The sequence below is a fragment of the Pteropus alecto genome, unplaced genomic scaffold, assembly GCF_000325575.1.
Source record: "Pteropus alecto unplaced genomic scaffold, ASM32557v1 scaffold20, whole genome shotgun sequence".
In the NCBI taxonomy this organism is placed as follows: domain Eukaryota; kingdom Metazoa; phylum Chordata; class Mammalia; order Chiroptera; family Pteropodidae; genus Pteropus; species Pteropus alecto.
This window is the reverse complement of record NW_006436298.1, coordinates 24,190,851-24,213,842: the sequence shown is the minus strand read 5'-3', so window position 1 is coordinate 24,213,842 and position 22,992 is coordinate 24,190,851. Positions and strand designations below refer to the sequence as shown.

Sequence of the window (22,992 nt, the reverse complement as noted above, 5' to 3'; positions counted from 1 at the left end):
GCTTTTGTTTCATATATTGACATATCTGAGATTTTTCTTATTCAGGAACTTGAATCATAGTTACCATGTAATGCTGTCAAAAATTCATTTCTTGGGTTACTAAACCATTATTTATGGTGTTTGGTGTCCATCTGGGTTATGAATATCAACAAATTCCATAAAATATGCACTTTTCAAAATTTAATGTCATATTTTAAAATACCCTAATGTTACAGTAGTATCATGTAGTCACTTTAAGTATTAGAGAAGGTATGTTAGAGGTGATTAGGTCTATAGACTTCTGTTTAGAAATGTAAACACTGAGGCAGAGTGACTTTTTAATGCTCAGAACCTGTCTTCTGGCCCTCAGGCCAGGGGCCTCTCCACAACTCCACACAGTTTCATTTTCTCTGCCATCTGAATAGACTGTAGACTTGGGTGAGGTTTATTAAGAAGACTGCAAACGGCCTGTGCTGCTAGGCCTGATATAAGTATTCTTAGAGTAAAACCCCTAACTCTTCTAATCCATCAAATGCAAAGTGTTTGTATCACCTCAACCAGCTCTGTTATGCAGTATTAGTAGGCGGATGACTTTCTAGTTTTCAATATTAAAACACAAATTAACTGAGGACTTTGGTCAATAATTAGTCAACTTTCTGAGTTTTATAAGGTACTGATATCATTTACACATTATTTTTGAAGCACTTACAGCGTTCTAAGCCATGCGTTAAATCCTTCAAATGTTTCAGTTATTTCTCACAATCCATTTTACAGAGGAAGAAACTGAAAAGAAGATATATCAGTGCCAAAGAGTTATAAGGGCTGGCTATCATCAGGAGTAGAATCAGACTCTTAACTACCAACTGACTTAACATTACCTAAATTTGGCAGCAGCTGCCACAGACCCAGAGAATTTAGATGATCTGTCCAGAATTATTAGAGTAGTGGGAGATGCAGACGAGTCACACTTTAAATCCAATGCTAATTATTTTACAATGCAGATGCTTTTAGAATGGCTCCTTCTGCCAGTTTAGGTGAGTTCTTAATCTAATATTTGTCTTACAATTTAAAAACATCATTTATGTACTTAGAGAAGTAGGGAGTTTTAAAAGATGATATAGACATTTTAATTTTTTTGACAAAATTATTTTATTTTTTTAAAATAGCTGTTTAATTTCTATGGTAATGCTGCATGTTAAGCCAGCCCTTTTTTATACTTGCAGGTAGCAGTGCTTTTATTCATAATGTGAAAATTTTGAGGCTTTCTGGTGCGGAATTGGTATTTTCATCTGCCTATTATGCTTGTTACATTGCGTTATACAAGTGAGATTTTTCAAAAGTCCCTGATATTAAATAATGATTTATTCTTTATCATTAAGGCAAATAGGCTGACAATGTAGTGAAGCTCATTTTGCTGCCCCCCTTTTTTTTTTTACTTTATTTTATGGAAGCTAACATTAATTTCACTGAAGGAGAAAAATTAAAATTGCCTCGTTGACAAGGTAATGTCCGTTTTTCCCTCATAGAAATTAAATAAAGTAAAAATCTTAAGTGACTTTCCAGGTTTCAGTTGTGCTTTTAGAAAAATGCATAACAAGTTCTCAAGGCTTTGTTTTCAAGATAAATCTTTTTGTTCTAAAGCATTTAGTTTTATGTTTAAGAAATTTAGAGTTGACTCATCTTTTTTTGAAATTTAGAATTGACTCATCTTTTTTTCTATCTTCTCTCTCCTCCAGCTCTTTCTCTTTGTTGTCTGGAACTTTGAGCTCTACATGATACCACTGGTTTTATTGTTACTATTGACATGGAACTACTTCTTGATAATATCAGGGAAAGATAACAGGCAACGTGATACAGTAAGTCTCTATTTTCTTATTTGTCTGTGTTTTTGTTCTTATTCCTAGTCCCTCTGACAAGATCAACATTGAATTTGTTTTTACAAACCAGAAATTCTGTCCATAAATACCCAAGTTTGGAGGAAGATTTTATCAGTTCAAAACTAACATCAATTAAAAGATGATATAGACATTTTAATTTTTTTGACAAAATTATTTTATTTTTTTAAAATAGCTGTTTAATTTCTATGGTAATGCTGCATGTTAAGCCAGCCCTTTTTTATACTTGCAGGTAGCAGTGCTTTTATTCATAATGTGAAAATTTTGAGGCTTTCTGGTGCGGAATTGGTATTTTCATCTGCCTATTATGCTTGTTACATTGCGTTATACAAGTGAGATTTTTCAAAAGTCCCTGATATTAAATAATGATTTATTCTTTATCATTAAGGCAAATAGGCTGACAATGTAGTGAAGCTCATTTTGCTGCCCCCCTTTTTTTTTTTACTTTATTTTATGGAAGCTAACATTAATTTCACTGAAGGAGAAAAATTAAAATTGCCTCGTTGACAAGGTAATGTCCGTTTTTCCCTCATAGAAATTAAATAAAGTAAAAATCTTAAGTGACTTTCCAGGTTTCAGTTGTGCTTTTAGAAAAATGCATAACAAGTTCTCAAGGCTTTGTTTTCAAGATAAATCTTTTTGTTCTAAAGCATTTACTTTTATGTTTAAGAAATTTAGAGTTGACTCATCTTTTTTTGAAATTTAGAATTGACTCATCTTTTTTTCTATCTTCTCTCTCCTCCAGCTCTTTCTCTTTGTTGTCTGGAACTTTGAGCTCTACATGATACCACTGGTTTTGTTGTTACTATTGACATGGAACTACTTCTTGATAATATCAGGGAAAGATAACAGGCAACGTGATACAGTAAGTCTCTATTTTCTTATTTGTCTGTGTTTTTGTTCTTATTCCTAGTCCCTCTGACAAGATCAACATTGAATTTGTTTTTACAAACCAGAAATTCTGTCCATAAATACCCAAGTTTGGAGGAAGATTTTATCAGTTCAAAACTAACATCACTTTGGTCCTAACATAATAGAAAGTATTCTCTATTTTTAACATTACTCATCTAGGTAGGAACTAACATTAGGAGCACACCAAAATATGAGCTATGATTTTTAATTATAAATGGATTGTTTCGAATGATTATTTCTTTTGTTCTCTTTATTCATTTTTCTGTCTTACTGAATCCCAGATTAAGACATACTGTCATAAAATTATCAATGATCAGACCAAACGAAATGTATTTTATTTAAAACATGTCTCTAGTCTGTCATTGGAACATAGGAAGTATTGACAATGGTTACTGGCCTGGAAAAGGACATAGGGTATCTTAATCCAATGAACATTCACCAAACAACAGCAGATATCCTTCTCTGTGTCGGAGGTGTATCTCAAGGATAAAGAGCTTTCATTTAACGTAGGGAAAAGTTATACTGAACCCACCTTCCTCTCTGGCATTTTTGAAAGTTTTTAGGATGTGTGAGACCACCTTTTTTCACTTTTGATTTATAATCAGGACCTTTTGCCAACTACTGTGACTGTAATAATGCAAGAAACAGTCATTTGATCATCAGCTTAATAGTATTATGTAATACTTTATTATAGTTAGCATCATGATGGTTGCATGGACATACTTGTGATATTAAAGAAATTTCCCTTTTAAATAACACAATAAAAATACACTTTGGTAAACAAGCAAAATATACTTCTTCGAAATAATTTTCTTTATCATCAAAATAAAATTCCTGATGCACAACTACCAAGTACATGACAAATTTGCAAACAGTATACCTGTCTGTCTCTCTCAGTAGATTATAAATTTGAGAGAGGGGACTGTGTCCATCTTTGTACTTGCCACTATCTCTAACATGTGTTTTGCAAATTAGAGGTGTTCAAAACATTTTTTAGAAAGTTTATCAAACCAAGCATAAGATTGCTAATAGAGGTTTTAATGGTTAGGCAGCATCAACAGATAAGAAGTTATTATTATTGGCGAGGATTTTATGGATATATTTTAAAATTGAACACTGAGAAACAAGCCCCAAATGCCATAAGCATTGGTGTCATGGGGACTCATAGGTACTTTTGTCAATTAATCCAGGATGTTTTAAGAAAATAGGACTCTCTCAGACAATTGCTTTTTGGTCCCATTTATTTCAGGAAAATTGTCGAGAGAGAAGAATATCTACTTTTCATTCAGTTGCCTTGAGACAAATTTGTAGATAAGACTATTTGCAAATAGAAAAAGTGGTACTTTAGTTTCAGCTTTCTAATCCTATAAGGGGGGTTAACTTCAATATTTAGTCATTGGTTTGAGTATTCTTAGTGAAAAATTCTGAAACTATAGACTTTGCTTGTTACCTTCTCCAGAATATACCTGTCTTGGCTGGAAAGATCCACTTCTAGAGGGGAAATAATAATATCTAATATATCCCCTTGAGCTTAAAATTCTCTAAGAATTTTTATAAACCTATTGAAGGGTTACATATTATGCAAATTTTACTACTTTCTTTTTCCCCCCAAAAATATAACTCCAAAATAGTATTTGCCAAATCTTTTAGGCACATCTCTAACAGACTCCCCCTTTTAGCCATGGACATTTTACTCCCCAGCATAGCCCGCTGTGAAACATTGTATAGTCTAACTTTCATGGAATGCCAGCTACACTCCATATCTCCCAGTAATTGCCTTGTATTTGCCCAAAACACACATATCCACATATTCTGTTCTTTTGAGGCACCAGAGCAGCAATCACGATGTTTTATTCAGCTTCTCATTCACCGGCTCAGTTGAGACCTTACGTAACTCTTAAATCCAATTTGCCTAATTATGTGTTTTCTGCCATACCCAGCTGTGCATTTGAACTGATCGCTCTTTTTGAAAAGAAACCTGAATTATACCTTGCTGGTTATAGATTTTATTTATATATTTATGTATGTATACATACATACATAGACATACACATATACACACATATGTACACAAACACATATGTATATGTGTGTATACATACATACATATACATTATACGTACATACGTATATATTCAAGCATACATACATATGTATGTAAATTAAAGGAACGTGTCCATAACAATTGCCATGCTGTGCCTAAGTGACTCTGTTGCACAGTGCATAGCCCCGGAAGAATAGTCTTTTGCCCTGTCTTTATTGGTACCCCTAAAACAATGCAGAATTTTTAAAGCATGTATAAAAACTTTAGGGAATGACTGAAGTGCATTAACTATACTGTTGGCTGATTCCAAATCATGAAAATTTCTGGGTAGGTGTGTGTGTGTATGTGTAGAGAGAGAGAGGAGGAGAATACAAATGAATTTTCTGTCACAAAAAAAATCATCTGTATATTCAGCTGAGAAAATTCATTTGGGATGAAAATTGTTTTAAAAACATAAATCAAAATGACTTTCAGGTTTGTATAGCAAAGAGAGAAAAGAAAATATTTCCATTATATAAGAAGTTAAAAGAGAAAAGAAAAATACTGTGAAAGGTGAAAAGTGCACAGATGGGTAAAAATTCCATCTTCAACATAATGGTTGGTAGTTGAGATTAATACTGCAATAGGCAAAGATTTGTTTGTGTGTTTGTTGTTTATTAAGGAGACTTTTATTTCTTGGAGACTTAAGATCATAGAAGCTGAAACCCCCTATCTTTTCCCCGCCATGGTGCCTGCTCTAGTTTAATGATAAAAATGAGATATAATCCTTGCTGAGTAAGTTTTGCCGCCCTTAACGAGGTGAATGCAGTGAGGACGGGATAAGAAAGCAGCCATTCCCGAGACTAATGCCTTGGACTGGGAGGTGCACATGAGGAAAAGATGTGGTTAGAAATGGTATTTCACTTCTGTTTCCCATTTAGACTTGTTAAAAATAAGCTGTCCTACCTTTGAATCTACCTATGCTCGGATCATAACATTAAAATTTCTAGCATGAGAATTATTAGGCTTTTCCAGAGAAAACCGTTTAATACAATGCTTCATTCACAAATGTATCTGGCATGAAGGAGATATAAAGATAGTAATGTCTCTTGGTTTAAATTTCTTTTGGTTTGAACTGTCACTCCAAAAACATGGGAAAATCCTTCCCCCTGCCCCCATACACACACCCTGCACAGCCAATCCCCATCACAGTCACTATGGGCTGAAATTTTTTTGAGTTGAAGAGTAGATGCTAGGAAGCGCCCTTTACTTTGGCCTTTACTTACTGCTGAATCCTCATTACACCCTGTGTACCGTGTTAAGCACTTCTTTCCTGTCATTTAGTCCTCCCCCAGGAGAGAAAAGCTGATTGTGTCAGCCCAGCCAATGGGTTGGAGCCTCCTCAGTCAAATGACCCTCGATCTCTTCCTCTGTGACAAGCAAGGGAACATACTCACATGGAATAAACATGGCTAAAAGAGCCCTTCCTTGACAGAGGAGAACCAGCTCTCAGAGAATGAAAGAAATGGGTTGGCCATCCAAACCTGGGTATATTCCTCTCCCTAAGAGAAGTATCATTATTACTACTTTGTATCTGTGGAAACAGGACACGCAGGGAGTGGCAGAATGGGTATTAGAATCTGTCAATCTGTCTAAAGTTTGTACTGTATGTCTTACCACTAGTCAATCGCAGTTCCTTTGGGGGCTATATTTTGATACCTCCCAGGTCTCCCTGGGTACCTTTAGAGCAAGTTTCTCCCTTCAGTTACAGAAAAGCCAGTAGCACTAATTCTACCATTAAGCAGGCAGATCAATAGGAAACACTTATTTTCCTCACTTTATTCCCCCCCCCCACCCCCCGCCAATATCCCCCTCACCTCTCATTTGGGGAAATGGAGCAGATATTTATTAAGCCATTTCTATGTATCAGGTATTCTGCTAAGCCTTTTAGAGACATCTCTTTTCATTATAATAAATATATCAAGTTAATTATTCTAAATGGTTTTATCCTTATTTGTAAAATGAGGAAATTCAAAATCAAGGAGGACGAATAATGAACTCCATAGAGTAAGCCAGTTCTGCCCTGTTCTAAAACCCCAGGCTATTTCCATGGTACATTCTTGGGCATGCCTTTCCTAAGGGATCACTTTCTAAGTGTCCAGGTCCTTACATGTAATACCTAATGTCCCCAAGTTCCTTCTTATGGGGACATGATCCAATGATCTCTCAAGAATTAGTGCTGTTCACCTGTTTGACCCTAGGTGACCCCATTAATTTCAGAAACATTCATGACCTGGAGGACAACCTGTCCACCCAGGTGAGCATGGGAAGAATAAATTAAAGCTGAAAATCCTTCACATTATTAAAGAAAGTCTTTGAATATCTGTGACATACAGAAATTCAACAGTGTTTTTTTAATTACACTTGAAATAAACATTTCTTTTTACTGTCATGATATTCTTCCCACAGAACAATCTCAGTTGCCTAATCGATGGAGGCATTAAAAGACCAAAGAGCAGGGTAGATCAATGAAATCATTCTCTGACTCAGGATCTGACTATGACACACATTGAGCCAAAGTCTGCTTGCAAAATGCTTTAGTAAATACTGAAATGTTTTGTTAGCTCCCTCAAATGGCAAAGCCCTCAAAGCTTCTTTTCCCATTTTGAATATTGTTTCTTGTTCGGTCTGTTCCAATTAGGCCCAGAGCACTTATCTCTAGAAATAAAGCTTGTAAGGAGAGAATTTGCTTTTCCTTTAAAAAAAAAAAAAATTAAATTTGTTGGAGTAACATTGGTTAATAACATTATATAAGTTGCAGGTGTACAATTCTGTAGTACAGTGTCTGTATATTGCATTGTGTGCTCACCACCCAGAATCTAGTCTCCTTCTGTTACCATATATTTAACCCCCTTTACCCTTTTAATCCTTCCCCTTCCCCCTCTTATAACCACCATTGTCTGTGATATGAGTTTGTATGTTTTACTTGTTCATTGTTTTCTGTTTTATATATCACATGAATGAAATCATATAGTTCTTGTTCTTTTCCATCTGACTTAATTCAGTTATCATGATACTCTCAAGATCTATCCATATTGTTTTAAATGGCAGTATTTCGTTATTTTTTATGACTGAATAGTGTTCCATCGTATACATGACCACATCTTCTTTATCCATTCATCTATCGTAGGATACTTAAATTGTTTCCATGTCTTGCCTACTGTAAATAATGCTTCAGTGAACATAGAAGTACGTATATCTTTACAAATAAGTGTTTTCAGATTTTTCGGGTAGATACCAAAGAGGAATTGCTGGGTCATATGGTAGCTCTATTCCTAATTTTGTGAAGGACTTCTATACCGTTTTCCAAAGAGCCTGCACCAATTTACATTTCCAACAGCAGTGTACGAGTGTTCCCTTTTTTCCACATCTTCAACACTTGTTATTTCTTGTCTTACTGATAGTAGCCATTCTAACAGGTGTTAAATAGTATCTCATTTTGGTTTTAATTTGCATTTCTCTAATAGCTAGTGAGGTTGAGCATTTTTTCATATATCCGTTGGCTATCTGTATATCTTCTTGGGAAAAGTGTCTGTTCAGGTCCTCTACCCATTTTTTAATTGGATTGTTTGGGGTTTTTTGTTGTTGTTGAGTTTTATGAGTTCTTTGTATATTTTGGCTGTTAGCCCCTTAACAGAGGTATTGTTTGCAAATATCTTCTCCCATTTGGTTTGTCGCCTTTTTGTCGATGTTTCCTTTTATTAAATTTATTTCAGTGACATTGGTTAATAAAATTATATAGGTTTCAAGTGTACAATTCTATAGTATATAATCTGTATATTGCATTGTGCGTTCACCACTGAAAGTTAAATTTCCTTCATCACTGTGTATTTAACCCCCTTTACCCTTATCTACTTCCCCCTCCCCGATTCTCTCTGGTATCCACTAAACGATTGTCCGTGTCCATGAGTTTCTGTTTGTCTTCTTTGTCTGTTGCTTTCAGATTTATATCCCACATATAAATGAAATCTTATGGTTCTTAGCTTTTCCTGACTTATTTCACTTAGCATGATAATCTCAAGATCCATCCATGTTGTTGCAGATAGCAGTATTTCATCTTTTATTATGGTTGAGTAATATTCCATTGTACATATGTACCACATCTTCTTTATCCGATCATCTATCAAAGGATACTTTGGTTGTTTCCATGTCTTGGCCGCCATGAATAATGCTGCAGTGAATATCAGGGTATACATATCTTTATGAATAAATGGTTTCAAATTTTGGGGTAAATACTCAGAAGAGGAATTGCTGGGTCATATAGTAATTCCCTTCATAATTTTTTAGTAACCTTCACACTGTTTACCATCGTGCCTATACCAATTAATATATCAGCAGTGTATGAAGGTTTCTTTTTCCCACAACCTCTCCAACACTTGATATTACTTGTCCTATTGGTGATAGCCATTCTAATAGATATGAGGTGGTTATCTCTTTGTGATTTTGATTTGTGTTTCTCTAATATGTCTCTTGGCCATTTGTATGTCTTCGTTGATGGTTTCTGTTGCTGTGCAGGTTTTTTTAGTTTGATGTAGTCCCATTTATTTTTGCTTTTACTTCCCTTGCATTTGGGGTCAAAGACCGCTCTGAGAATAAGGTTCATAAGTTTAAAGCCTATGTTGTCGTCTATGAATTTTATTGTTTGAGGTCTTATATTCAACTCTTCAATCCATTTTTAGTTAGTTTTTGTTTATGGTGTCAGATGGCAGTCTACTTTCATTCTTTTGCATGTGGCTTTCCAATTTACCCAGTATCACTTGTTGAAGAGACTTTTCTTCCTCCATTGTATGTCTTTGGAGCCTTTGTTGAAAATCAGTTGTCCATATTTGTTTGGGTTTATTTCTAGGTTCTCAGTTCCATTGGTCTATGTGTCTGTTTTTCAGCCAATACAATACTGTTTTGATTACTATAGCTTTGTAGTATAATTTGAAGTCAGGGAGTATAATACCTCTGGCTTTGTTCTTTTTTCCTCAGGATTGCATCAGCTATTCAGGGTCTTTTGTAATTCCATACAAATTTGGGGACATTTTTTCTTTTTTTTTGAAACATGCTATTGAGATTTTAATGTTGATTACATTAAATCTGTATATTGCTTTAGGTAATATAGTTGTTATAATTATGTTAATTCTTCCAGTCCATGAGCATGAAGTATCTTTTCTTTGTGCCATATTCGATTTCTTTCAACAATGTCTTGTAGTTCTCAGTGTATAGATCCTTCACTTCCTATGTTAAGTTTATTCCTAGGTATTTTATCCTTTTTGTTACAATTGCAAATAGATTGTTTTCTTCACTTTCTCCCCAATATTGCTAGTATATAGGAATGCAACAGATTTTTGTACATTGATTTTATGTCCTGCAATTTTACTGTATTTGTTTATTGTTTCTAATTGTGTTCAGTGGAGTCTGTAGGGTTTTCTAAATATGGAATATTATTTGCAAATAGTGATGGTTTTACTTCTTCATTCTCAATTAGATACCTTTTCTTTCTTTCTCTTGCTTGATTGCTCTGACTAGGACTTCCAATATTATGTTGAATAACAGTGGCAAGAGTGGCCATCCTGGTCTTGTTCTTGATCTTAAAGGAAAAGTTTTTCACCATGGAGTATTACATTAGCTGTGGCTTTATCTTGTATGGCCTTTACTATTTTGAAGTAATTTTCTTCTATATCCATGTTATTAAGTGTTTTAATTAATTACAAGTGGGTGTTGTATTTTGTCAAATGCTTTTCCTGCATCTATTGTTATGATCATATAATTTTTATCTTTTATTTTGTTAATGTGTGTATTATGTTAATTGATTTGTGTATGTTGAACCATTCTTGCATCTCTGGAATGAATCTTACTGGATTATGTAATATTATCTTTTTAATGTATTGTTGTATTCAATTTGTTAGTATTTTGTTGAGGATATTTGCATCTGTGTTCATCAGAAATACTAGCCTGTAATTTTTCTTTTTTGTGTTGTCCTTGCTTGGTTTTGGTATCAGAATAATGCTGGCTTCATAAAATGAGTTAAGAAGTATTCCCTCTTCTTCAATTTTTTTGGAGAATTTGAGAACGATAAGTGTTAAATCTTTGTTTGATAGAATTCACCAGTGAAGCCCTCAGGTCATGGACTTTAGTTTTTTGGGAGGTTTTTATTGCTCTTTTAATTTTCTTACTGTTGATCAGTCTATTTAGATTTTCCAGTGTTTCATGGTTCAGTCGAAGAAGATTATATGTTTCTAAGAATTTGTCCATTTCTTCCAGGTTATCAAATTTTGTATATAGCCTTTTATAGTATTCTTGTAGAGTCCTTTGTATATCTGAGGTGTCCATTGTAACTTCTCTTTCATTTCTGATTTTATTTGATTCTTGAGGTAGGCCTGTAATGCTATAAACTTCCCTGTTACCACTTTTGCCGCATCCCCCAAATTTTGATATGTCATTTTCATTTGTCTCTATGTATTTTTTGATCTTTTATTTCTACCTGACCCAATAGTTATTCAATAGCACACCGTTTAATCTCCGCACATCTGTGCCTTTTTTAGTGCTCTTGTAGTTGACTTCAAGTTTCATTCCATTATTGTCAGATAATATGTTTGATATTATTATAGTCTTACATTTATTGAGACTAGTTTTGTGCCCCAACTTATGGCTTGTCCTTGAGAATATTTCATGTGCACTTGAGAACAATATATATTCTATTGTTTGGGCATATGAAGTTCTGTAAATACTGATTATACTCATTTAGTAATATAATGTGTCATTTAAAGCCTATATTCCTTGTTGACTTTCTATTTGGTTGATCTCTCTATCGCTGTTAATGGGGGTATTTAGGTCCCCTACTATAATGGTATTTGTCAGTTTCTCCCTTTAGGTCTGCTAGTAATTATTTTATATATTTGGTATCCCCAGGTTGGGTGCATATTATTGATAAGTGTTATGTTTTCTTGATTAAGTGTTCCCTTTATTATTATAAAAAGTCCATTTTTGTCTGTCGTTACCATTTTTATGTTGACATATATTTTGTCTGATACAAGCAAAACTATAACCACTTTTCTCTGGATGCCATTTGCTTAAAGTATTATGTTCTACTCCTTCAATTTGAGTTTGTGTTTGTCTTTTAGCTGAGATGGGCAACACATAGTTGTGTCTTGTTTTTGAACCCATCATGCTACTCTGTACTTTTTAATTGGTGAGTTCAGTACATTTACAATTAGGGTGATTGTTGATATATGACAACTTACTACTGACATTTTATCATTTGTTTTCTGGTTTTTCTGTATCTCCATTGTTTCTTTTCTCTTGTGTTTCTGTCTGCTATTTTAGTTTGGTGGTGGTCTATGATTTTTTTTTCTGTTTCCTTTTTCTTTTTTTTTTTTTAGTTTTACGTGTCTTCATTCTAGATTTTTATTTTGTGGTGACCATTAGGTTTATGCAAAAAAAAAAAAAAAAGTTTCACACATACAATAGTCCTTTTTCTTCTGATTGCAGCTTATCTCCATTTACCTGTGCCAGTTGAGTCCTTTTCCCCTCCCCTTTTATGTTTTTGTCGTCTCAAATTATCTCTCTTAATCCTATGCATTCGTTTTCCAGTTGCAGAAGGTATAGTCTTTCTTTAATTGTTTTTACCTCCTTTAAACTTTATGTTATAATTAAGTATTTAATATCCTTTTCTGAAATAATGTTGCAATTTCCTGCTACTGTCTCTTTGGTATCTTATAATTTTGTATTCTTTTGTCTTTTTGTTTAAGATAAAAGAGCTCCTTTCAACATTTCTTGTAATGCAGGTTGTTTGGTGGCAAATTCTCTCAGCTTTTATTTGTTTAGAAAGGCCTTTATTTCTCCTTCATATCTAAAGGATAACTTTGCTGGCTATATTACTCTTGGCTGGTGATTTCTCTCAATTCTACTCTTTCCTAGATTGTATGATTTCTACTGAAAAATCTGATGATAATCTAATGGGGTTTTCTTTATAAGTTATAGTCTTTTTTCCCTTTGAGAATTTTTCTTTTTCCTTAATTTTTTATAGTTTTAATATGTGTTAAAGAGGTCTTTTGCATTGAGATAACTAGGTTCTGTTAGCTTCTTGGTTTTGAGGGTCCACCTCTTTCCATAGGTTTGGGAAGTTTTTATTGATTATTTGTATGAATAGGCTCTCTGTTCCCTTCTTCCTCTTTTTTTTTTTCTGTTCTACCCATTATTCTTATATTGCTCTTTCTTATGGGGTCAGATAGTACTTGTTGACTTCTTTCATTTTTTTTTTTAACTCTCAATTCTCTCCCATCTGAGTCATTTCTGGATTTCTACCCTCAAGATCACTAATTCTTTCTTCCATCTTGTCTATTCTATTTTCAAAGCTCTCTAACTCATTCTTCATCTCATTTATTGAGTTCTTCAGCTCCAGAATTTCTTTTTTTAAAAAATAGTTTAAATCTCTTTGGGAAAGTACTCGTTTGTTAATTTTATTCCTGAACTCATTGAACAGCCTTTCTTAGTTTTCTTGTATCTCATTGAATCTTTTCAGAACTGCAGTCTTAAATTCTGTCATTTAAATCATACTCTTCCACATCTTTGAGTTTTTTTTCTGGAGACTTTTTGTTTTCTTTCTGAGATACTTTGTTACCTTGGTTATTCATGATATTCTATGGTTTAGTTTTCTGCCTGGACATCTGAGGGATCGAAATTTTTTTAAGTATTGTTTTTTGTTGTAATGACTTATCAGGTTGATAAGAAGAGGTCTGTCTTTTATTTTCTGGGAGATGGTGCTATAGTGAATTTGTTTTCTCTTACCTGCACTACTGGGACTTCCAGGATCTCAGTAGGGTCGTGTTGCCTTGGCCATTGAATATGCCCTATACTCTCTGAGGAGGTGGACATTCCCTCTGTGACTAGGTCACCTTAGTCTCAGATCACCGCCCCTGTGGTAGGAACATGTCTAGTGATGGTACTCTGGGCCCGTGAGTGCCTGGCACTGCTTTCCTGTGCTGTACTATCTGAGATGTCCTAAATGCCTCTGCTGGGTTCCCTGCAGATAGATAGGGAAGTGGTGGGCGGAAGAGGATGGGTTCACATGTCTGCAACTTTTTTTTTCCACTGGGCTTAGCCATAGTATGTACTGACCACTGAGGTTAGAGTGTTGCTTCTGCCCCTTCATGACCTGCTGAGTGAGGGCTATAATCTGACACCTCCACTGCTGCCATGTCTGCTGAGCCAGGTGGGGTATGGGAGGTTGGGGGGTGGATTTGTGAGTCTGTGGCTTTGTTTCTTCTTGGTGATGGCTGATACTTTTGAACTGCATCTCTGGCCCCACCGCTTGGCTCTGGTGCAATGTGTTCCAGCCACTCAGACTGAATTGTTGCTTCTGCCTCTTTGCAACCTGCCAAGTTAGTGCTACAATCTGACCCTCCACCGCTGCCAGGTCAGTGCGGCCACTGCGAGTGCCAGACAGTATCTGCAGCTCCTGCCTCTCCTTCCCCCATCCTCTCTTTCCTGCTTGCTCTGATACATCCACTTTCAGATGTCTCAATGTGTGGATCTCTCAAATGTGTTTGTCTGTTGAGCAGGGAACCCTTCATTGAATTATACTTGTCCAATTTGTTATAACTTTAAGAGGAGAGACTAAGAAGTCCTCTCAGGCTGCCATGCTGCTTATGTCACCCCAAGAATTCTTTGCTGCCATAAGTGCTATTAATTAGTTTGCGATGGTCCACCAAATACAAGCCATCAAAGAAACATCTGATTGTTTGACCTGAGTTCCTGTAAATCAAACATTATTATTTTCTCAGCCAGCATTCTCATTCCAAAGAAGTCCATGGTGGAATATTTGAATAAGTGAACTATTAAATAAGTGTGATATTCCTAACAGGATCTAAAGAGAATGGCCAAAGCTGAGCTGAGAGGAAAGGACCACATATGCAAAGCACTTTGGATGTATAGTCAGACCCTCTGTACTTCCATCCCAGCTTTATCTTTCACGGAAAGTGGCATAGACCACAGCCTCCTGTTTGCATCTCAGTACCAGAAAAGACCACATACTTGCTCTTAACAGAAGCAGCACTGAGTCATACGGTCTGTAAACACATCTAAAAATGGATGATCACTCTTTTCTCTTTCCTGCTTATTTCAACAGAAATTTTCTCAATTTTTTTCAGAAGGTCACCAGCTTGCAAAAAAGAAAAAGAAAAAAAAAGTGAGGCGGACCATGAAAAGAACCAGACCTTTAGTTTTCCAAACACGATCACTAGCATAAAAAAAGTAGAAACCAACAGCCAATCAGAAGTCAGTAGAAAAGTTCATCCCCTATTACCCCTCTCAAAGCCGCTCACCAACTGCTTAGTTGTGCCACCTGCTCACTGTACAGATTGGTCCCCACACACCAATGACCATCACCTCATCAGTCTCTGGACACAGACCAACAGGCTTTTCACATTTTTTCCGCTCTTCTCAGATGCCCTCCTACCCAACCACTACCATCATTCTACCATCCCTTCCCTCTCAGTAGATGACCAGGCCTTCTACTTTGCAGAATTCCCTCAAACTCCAGCCCCTGAAGCTTCCTGAATTTGCCCCCAAAATGGGGTTGCCTGTAACCCTATTTTTAGCAAATAAAAATACAGATGCCCGGTTAAATCAGAATTTCAGATAAATAATGGGAGATATTTATACTAAAGCAATATTTATTATTTATCTGAGATTCCAATTTAACTGGATGACCTGTATTTTTTTCTGGCAACTTTACCCCAAATTGCACCTTGTGTTTTTACCTCAAGACCTATATAGGAAGGCGATAGTTCTAAAATAAAATTCGGACTGTCTCCCTCTGTTACTTTGGTCTTTCCACACATTTTAAGCCAGGCATAGAAGATTCCTCATGAGCAGACCCCAGCCAAATCATAGCTTCAGCTTTACCTTCCCTGTATTCCAACAGGATTATTTGTATGCATGTCTTTTTTGTTGTTGTTGAATGTGGAATGTTTAATGAGCAAAAGCGAGGGTAGTGGGCAGAAGAGGGGAGCTGCAGAAATGAATCAGGCTGTGCCCATGCTCTTTTTGTCATCCCTTTCACTCAAAAGCAACCATTCACCACTTGGGTGAGCATGAAACCAAGACTCAGGTTATGCCACGTGCAAAGGTTCACACATCACAGTCGGACCAGAAGTCAGTTTCTCCTGGCCCTCAGGCAGGTGTTTTATACCTTTCCTCAATGTATACATTCCACAGGCTCCAGGAAGGCAATGACTTGGTCCACATAACATAGTAGGAAGTAAGGAAGAAGGATGCTTCTGTCTTTATATAGATGGGGAAACTGAGGCCTACAATGAGGCAGTAACCTCTGAAGAGGCAGTGGTGCTGAGTGGGACAGACATGGTAGCCTAGGGAAGGGCAGTGTAGCCCAGGTCTTGAACTTAGTGGAGGCGCACAAGCTGTGCCAGCTCCACAGAAGCTGTGTGGGCACTAGAGATAGATAGTGCAGCTGGCTGGCTTTTGCACTGTATGTAGCCGCATCCCATGACAGGTGGCTGGAGCACTTGAAGTCCTTGTCACAGGAGCTGCATGTTGAAGGGATTGAGGTCCAGCAGATACACAGGGATTCTGCAGGCGCCAGGGCCTGGCAAAGACACAAGTACATCGGCTTGCAAGGGTCTGGCTATTTTGAGGTACCTCCTCAGCCTGCAGTATGAACCTTTAGGGGCCCCTGTTCACTTCTATGAGCAAGTGTTGGCCTACTGCAAAGGAAGTGGTGAAAGACGGACCTTCTGCCTTGGGGAGAGGGGAGCATTGAGTACGGAGTACATATATTTGCAGTTTCCCAAATAGTCAGTGCACTCTCTATTCCATATACTCTTTTCTTAAAAATTTTATTTATGAATGTAATGCATATTTCTTGCTTGTCATACATATTTTGGTTTTTATAACTATTTAATAACATTAAACGTTATATATATATGATAACACATATATATAATAGCATATATATTCAGCATATCGGAAGTATCTCTCATATTACTGGAACACCACATGATTTTTAATGATTTTTAATGATTTTCACCATATGAATATTTTTTCTTGAAACACTCATTTTAGAAATGTTCGTTTCAAACGTTTTTGCCACCTCAAATAATGCTGTAAATAAAATCCTAAAACAAATCTTTGAGCAGGTCTCTGGTAATGTCCTTTGGCAAAGTCCTCAAAAGAGAATCTCTGGGTCAGAATATATGCATTTTGAATATTTTTAGTAGTTAATACTAATTTGCCACCCATTAAGGTTTTAAGATTTTGTCCATATATGTCTTAGTAACCACCAGTTATCTTTATCCTTTCCTCTGGAGACCCATCCTTTATTTCTGTCCCGCTCTCAGCCCTGACCAGCAGCCCAGCCCTGCCAACACATAGTCCTAGAGGTTAAGCGAACCCACCCATCTGAGTTTCAATATTCCCCTTACTGTATTTTAATAATCAGCTCACTGTAGGTCTTCTTCACCTACTCAAGGTTGCTCTATTTGTGTGTCTAATTCCAGCACAGAGTAAGATATCTCAAACATAGCAGGATAATAGTTGCTCAAAAAATGTTTGAATGAATAAATAGTTTAGTCCACTAACTGTTTCCGAATCAAAAATGGTCTAATTTTTATGCATAATGATTTCCATTCAACAAAACCTTATTAAACATTAATAGGCACTGTGCTAGCTTTTGTTCAAAGATGATTAAAACCTGGTCCTTAGCCATGACAGTTTGTGTTATAGTGAAGGAAATAACTGAATCGAATACATGAATAGAATAGGTGAAGTGATAGAGGTCTGTATATAATATGCAAATTGTGCAGCCAAAAGACATTTAGATCATCTCAGAGGTATGTTTCTGTGCTGCATATACAAAGAAAAGGGGTCTATCTGTGGCCAAAGCTCTTATTCCGCCCTTCAGTCTCTCCCTTTCACTCAGTAACTCCATGTTTGCTTTTAATATTTCTTCAGTTTATCGGCTATCTTTTTACTCTATTCTCATACTGCAACTAAACTTTAAATTGAAAAGATAAAATTGTAGAATGGTAGTAGATGAGTGTTACCTGTACGTGACATGTCAGTTCATATAGAGAAAGATGTAAAGACAAACACTTCTATTTTTAAAAGTCAATTTACTAAAGATTCTCCTCACTGGAACATAAACTTCTTGCTTTATATCTTCTAGAACTCAGGAAAGAGACTTAGAAAGTAAAGTTAGTGGTAGCCATCATAGAGGGTGCTTATAGTCAATCTTATATTTTAGCCCCACCACCATCTTCATGAATTGTTCCCACCTTGCTCAGATTCTCCAAAGATCCATATGAGAATGTAACAAGATAAAGAGGTGCTCTTCATTCATTTAGAGGATTTCTGCCCTGAAATCCAGTCCTTTTCCACCCAGTGAATTGTCTTGGAATCTTTGAAGGAACCCTTAAGATCTTGCCACCATAAATGGCTGATTTTCTCTTATTTGAGCACCAGCTGACCCTTAGAGCCTCAGGAACTCATTGGAAAATCAACTTCCTAAACTCTCCTCAAAGTCTTGCATAGATCCAAAGAATTCACCATCTGGATGGTTCTCCAAAGCGTCCGACCCAAGCATTTACCCATGTGTCAACCAAATGTTTTTATCTCTGTTCTTCAAAAGATCTGCCCCACATTTTTGTCATCTCTGGAATTGAAGTGTGAGATTTAGGAGAGGAGAAAAAAGGATACCCATAGTTTTAGTCTCAGTTCCCAAGGTGGAGGTCTCATCCTACCTATTTCTCATGATGTCCTGTTTATTTTTCCTGAATGATTTTGTACTACCCTTTTAGTAGGTAGCCAAACTTCGAAACTTTATGGTGAGGGAGGTAGGATGTAGGGCCAACAGAAGCAACTCATGACCCCGTGACTAGTTTGCATAACTAGTCCTAATCTTCATACCCTGTATGGTGGGTAGTGTTGGCAGAGGATTTCTTACAATATTTGTGGAGACTTATTGTCCTGATTCAGAAAGGTGATGAGAAATTGCAAGACCTCAATTGAAAAATTAAAAGTGGAAACCAATGATATATCTTTATCTGCTCATGGAAAATATTTATAAATCAGAACTATTATTAGGAGTCCAATAATCCTGAGTATTTTATATTCATTATTATTTTTAGTGTTGCATGAGATAGATTTATCAAGAGCATGTAACTTTAAAGCCTTCCTCCATCCTATATATAGAACTGCAATCATACATGTAGGTAACCAAACTTAAATAACATATTCTGTCATTTGTTATTGAATATTTATTTCATCATTCAAGAAAAAGAAAATATCATATTACTTATTTTAAAAATAACTGAATATTCTGGTAGCACAATTAAATGAGAGAAATTCACCTAAATAATTCACCTAAACAAAGTTTCCAAATGAGTTATACTCACATGGGCCACAGCAAAAACATCTTTAAAAGAAGTGGTACCACTCCCCCTTCTCAGTTGGTAGATAGAGCCCAAACTTTGAAATTAGAAAGATCTGGGATTAAATTCTTGACCTTTCATTTGTTAGCTATACAAATTTATTCATTCTTCTAAGCCTCAGTTTCTCACCAGTTAAAATGATGATAATACCTACCTTGTTGAGGTCTTGTGAGGATTAAAGAGACAATTAACATACTGTGTTAGCATATAGTGAGTGCTCAATAAAGGACAATTAAGCACCTGACCCTATCTCAAACAGGACAAGCCAGTGTGGGTATAATAGGAATTTAAACATTATTTGTCACTACCTTTCTTGAAGAGTCATTTCCTTGTAAGGACTATTGAAGAGGATGGTTTTTTAAAGCCATTAGTCATTCTTGGTTTTGCATTTGTAGACAAAAACAACAGCGTTGCCACAGAAAATTTTCATATGTCTATAATCCCCCTGCTATGTATATGGAAATCTCACAAAAATAAAAACTATATTTTTATTTTAAAAAATCAGATTTAGATATTTAAGCAATCCTCTGCAGATTAAAGCTTGTCGGTAAAGTGAATTTTACAAAAATATCATATATATATGCCATTTTACAGATTATATCCATAGATAGTGAAAGAAACGCTTTTCTTGATTGCTGTTATACAATCTCCACCATGCACAATGCATAAAGACAAAGGCTGGTGGCACTGTGAGCAAAGAACAGGGCACTTCCCTGAAACCATCATTGAATCCAAAAGCAAAATGCTTAACAGCCTCACTCTGGATGTCGACTAAGAGAAGGAAAAAGGTAAACCTACACTAGCCTACCAGGCCTGGGCACAGGGACTAATTTTAATAAATCAGAATAGAACATGAAAATGTCAACTTAATCAAGCATTTAAATTTTATTAATCAAGCCTAATTTTTATGAGTGCAAATAATCACTGAAGCTGGACAAATTTGTTCTCAATTGCATCAGAAACATAATTTTAATATTTAATGGACTGATGAATTTAAATGGAGAATTATCTTTATGAAACATGCTCTTCATAATTTGCCATTAAATGAGAAATAAAAAAAAATCAACATAAATCTTACATAAAGGTTATTTAACTAAATGTTGGTACTATAAATATTATAAATGCATTATGCACTAATTTAGCAATCACCCAGTATACTACATAAAGCCGAAATGATAAGTGGACCAGGCCAGCTTTTCCTAGAATATAGAGCTCTTGTGTTACATTGTGGGAAGCTCATGATAAAATGGTTACGGAGGTTCTGTGTGAGGTTTCATGAACATTCTTTTTTCATTCAGGCTTTTATGCTACAATTCACCATTCACCACAGACATTCTTTCCAGTTCAAATGTAGGTCTGAACCCATAAGGGCTGTCTTTTGTGAGGTGATTATTCTTTATAAAAAGGATAAAAAAAATATTTTTCTCATTATTATTTATAGAAAAGGGATATAAGGAAAAAAAACAAAGTTTTCTGACTATAAGATTTTTTTGGCATTCAATACATGCTCCTTTGTAAAGTTAGATTTTCTGACACTGTTCTTAGACCTCAAAATATTCTAGGCACAAGAAAAAGAAAATTAAAAAATCAAATTACCATCAGAATAGTTTTCTCTTCAAACGTCCATTATTCTCCTCACTCCCCCCACTACTACCAATATATTGCTTCGAATAGGCAGTAGCTGCGAATTTTTGTAAAAAGTGAATCAAACCTAACCAGAACAGTGTGGTCCAAAAGTTTGCTAACATTAAGCTCTAAGATAAATGATATTTTTTGTTTTTAAATTCTATTCTTTGAAGGTCCCCAATACTCTAAAAGGGTGGCATTTTACTGTATTACATGTGATGAACTCTACATTTACCTGAAAAAAGAACTTGCCTATTGTGGCTTTAATGCTCCCAAACATATCTGATAGGGTTAGATCAAAGTACATTTCTGAGAAGACTGGAGGACATAGCTCTCTCACAGAGGTCAGAGCAGCTCCTTCTTGCTTTGCAGAAAATGTTTTAAATAGATAATGTGGACTCTCGATTAGATACTTAAAAAATAAAAATTCCTTAGTTTGTTTTTCAAATTTGAAACATTTAAAATTATGCCTTTCTTGTAAATTTGTGGTTCTGGAATGGAAATTTGAATTTATATCAAAAGGCTTAAATACATAATTTTTTTATTTAAAAACATTATTATTAATGGACGAAAATGTTTTGCTTTGAAAATATTCATTTTTATAAAACAGTAGTTATAAGTCTAATAGTTATCTTTTAATTTCATTTGCAAAGCACATTAAACAATTCATTTTTTTGGCCCTTTGTATACCCCTTTTTAACCTGACAAATAATATAGTTTTAAGAAAGTATTATTATTTAAAAAGCATATTATAGGTTAATAGTTGACCTTTTTTCCCCTACTGAATCAAATTAATATACAATATCCTAAAGACACCCAAGATTAGAATTTTCCCTGCAAGTAAAAATACAGTACGTTTCGAAGCCTTTAGATGGAGACATAGTTCAAATAAACACAAGAATTCTGTGCGCAGTGCTTTGTGTAAGTATAAGAATGAACATTTAAGAATACTAAGAAGGAACTATGAGAAGAAAATTCATTTAAGATGCTTATACTGATTATAGAATTTATATTATATTTAGCCTTCCTTAATGGAAGGGGTTTTTCTGCATATTAAGCTGACAGTTAAAAAAATAAAAGGTTACATACTCTCGGCCAGTAAAGTAAATTTACTGTCCTTGCACCTTACAGCAAAGCATATTATACTGCAAATAAGAGTGCTGTTGTTGATGCAGAATACGGGCTGTATGTAATCAGTGGCATGCATCAAAAGTCATCTGATAGCCACATTAAAGCCACATTTCCTATTAAGAATCAGACTAAATTACAACATGGCACTTCCCAGAATGAGCCAAGGAAATGCATTCTGTAAGAAGAAATAATTGTATTTGAGTGTCTCTGTAAAAATCAGGAAGTCTTTTAGCAGTAAGTAATAATGCTTTTCTTTTTAGTCTGCCTTCTTTTGTATCTCAATATATTCAGCCTCACTGGCAAGTCTATCACACTAATTATTATTACATCTAGTGGTTCAGTTATCTTGATGACTACTGTAGCTGAAATACTCCAAGGTCAAATCCTTAATAGTGTGAATCAGACTAAGCAGCCATCATACGTGCAGTTGTTTTTGAGATATACTAGAGGAAACGGTATATCGCAGACCTGTTTATGGGTCTTATTATTTTTTCAGATGTGAAGTAAATTATGTGTATAGTTTAATTGTGCCATTCATTTTGCAAAAGTTTTTTTCTCAAAAATCTTGTGAGAGGCGGGTGTCTGTCGTGAAAATGACAGCACAAGTTCACCTATAATGATCTTATTGACCACAAAAGTCTTCAGCCTGATGTCTAGTGCTTCCAAGTGATCTGAAATAATCTGAGTGATTATATGCATCTTTACAATCCCTAGGCTTTCAAAAATTTCATAAGATACTTACACATGTAATAAATCCATTGGCACACAAATGCATGTTCTACTTGGTTTATGCACACACAAAATGGTATAAAGGAACTCCAGGCCATGTTGAAGAATACTGCTGTCCCCAAATTCTTCTATATCTCTAGAATGGAAATAGGCATTTAGTTTGTTGTGTATCCAGATAGCACCTGGATGTTCTATGAATATG

General features: G+C 35.4%; 1 protein-coding gene across 17 annotated transcripts in view; it reads left to right on the top strand.

Annotated features, from left to right (window-relative positions):
- Window positions 1–22,992, top strand: part of MCTP1 (multiple C2 and transmembrane domain containing 1) — a 453,050-nt gene that overhangs the window by 355,650 nt on the left and 74,408 nt on the right. For 14 of the 17 annotated variants that reach the window (XM_025047696.1, XM_025047701.1, XM_025047692.1 and 11 more), the window contains one exon: window positions 2,620–2,739. The exons of 2 other annotated variants lie outside the window; for them this stretch is intronic. In XM_025047696.1, coding sequence (XP_024903464.1) covers window positions 2,620–2,739 — 120 coding nt within the window. Of the gene's footprint in view, window positions 1–1,715; window positions 1,899–2,619; window positions 2,740–22,992 lie in introns of those variants that run through there. One more of the 17 variants, XM_025047704.1, reaches the window with a different exon arrangement.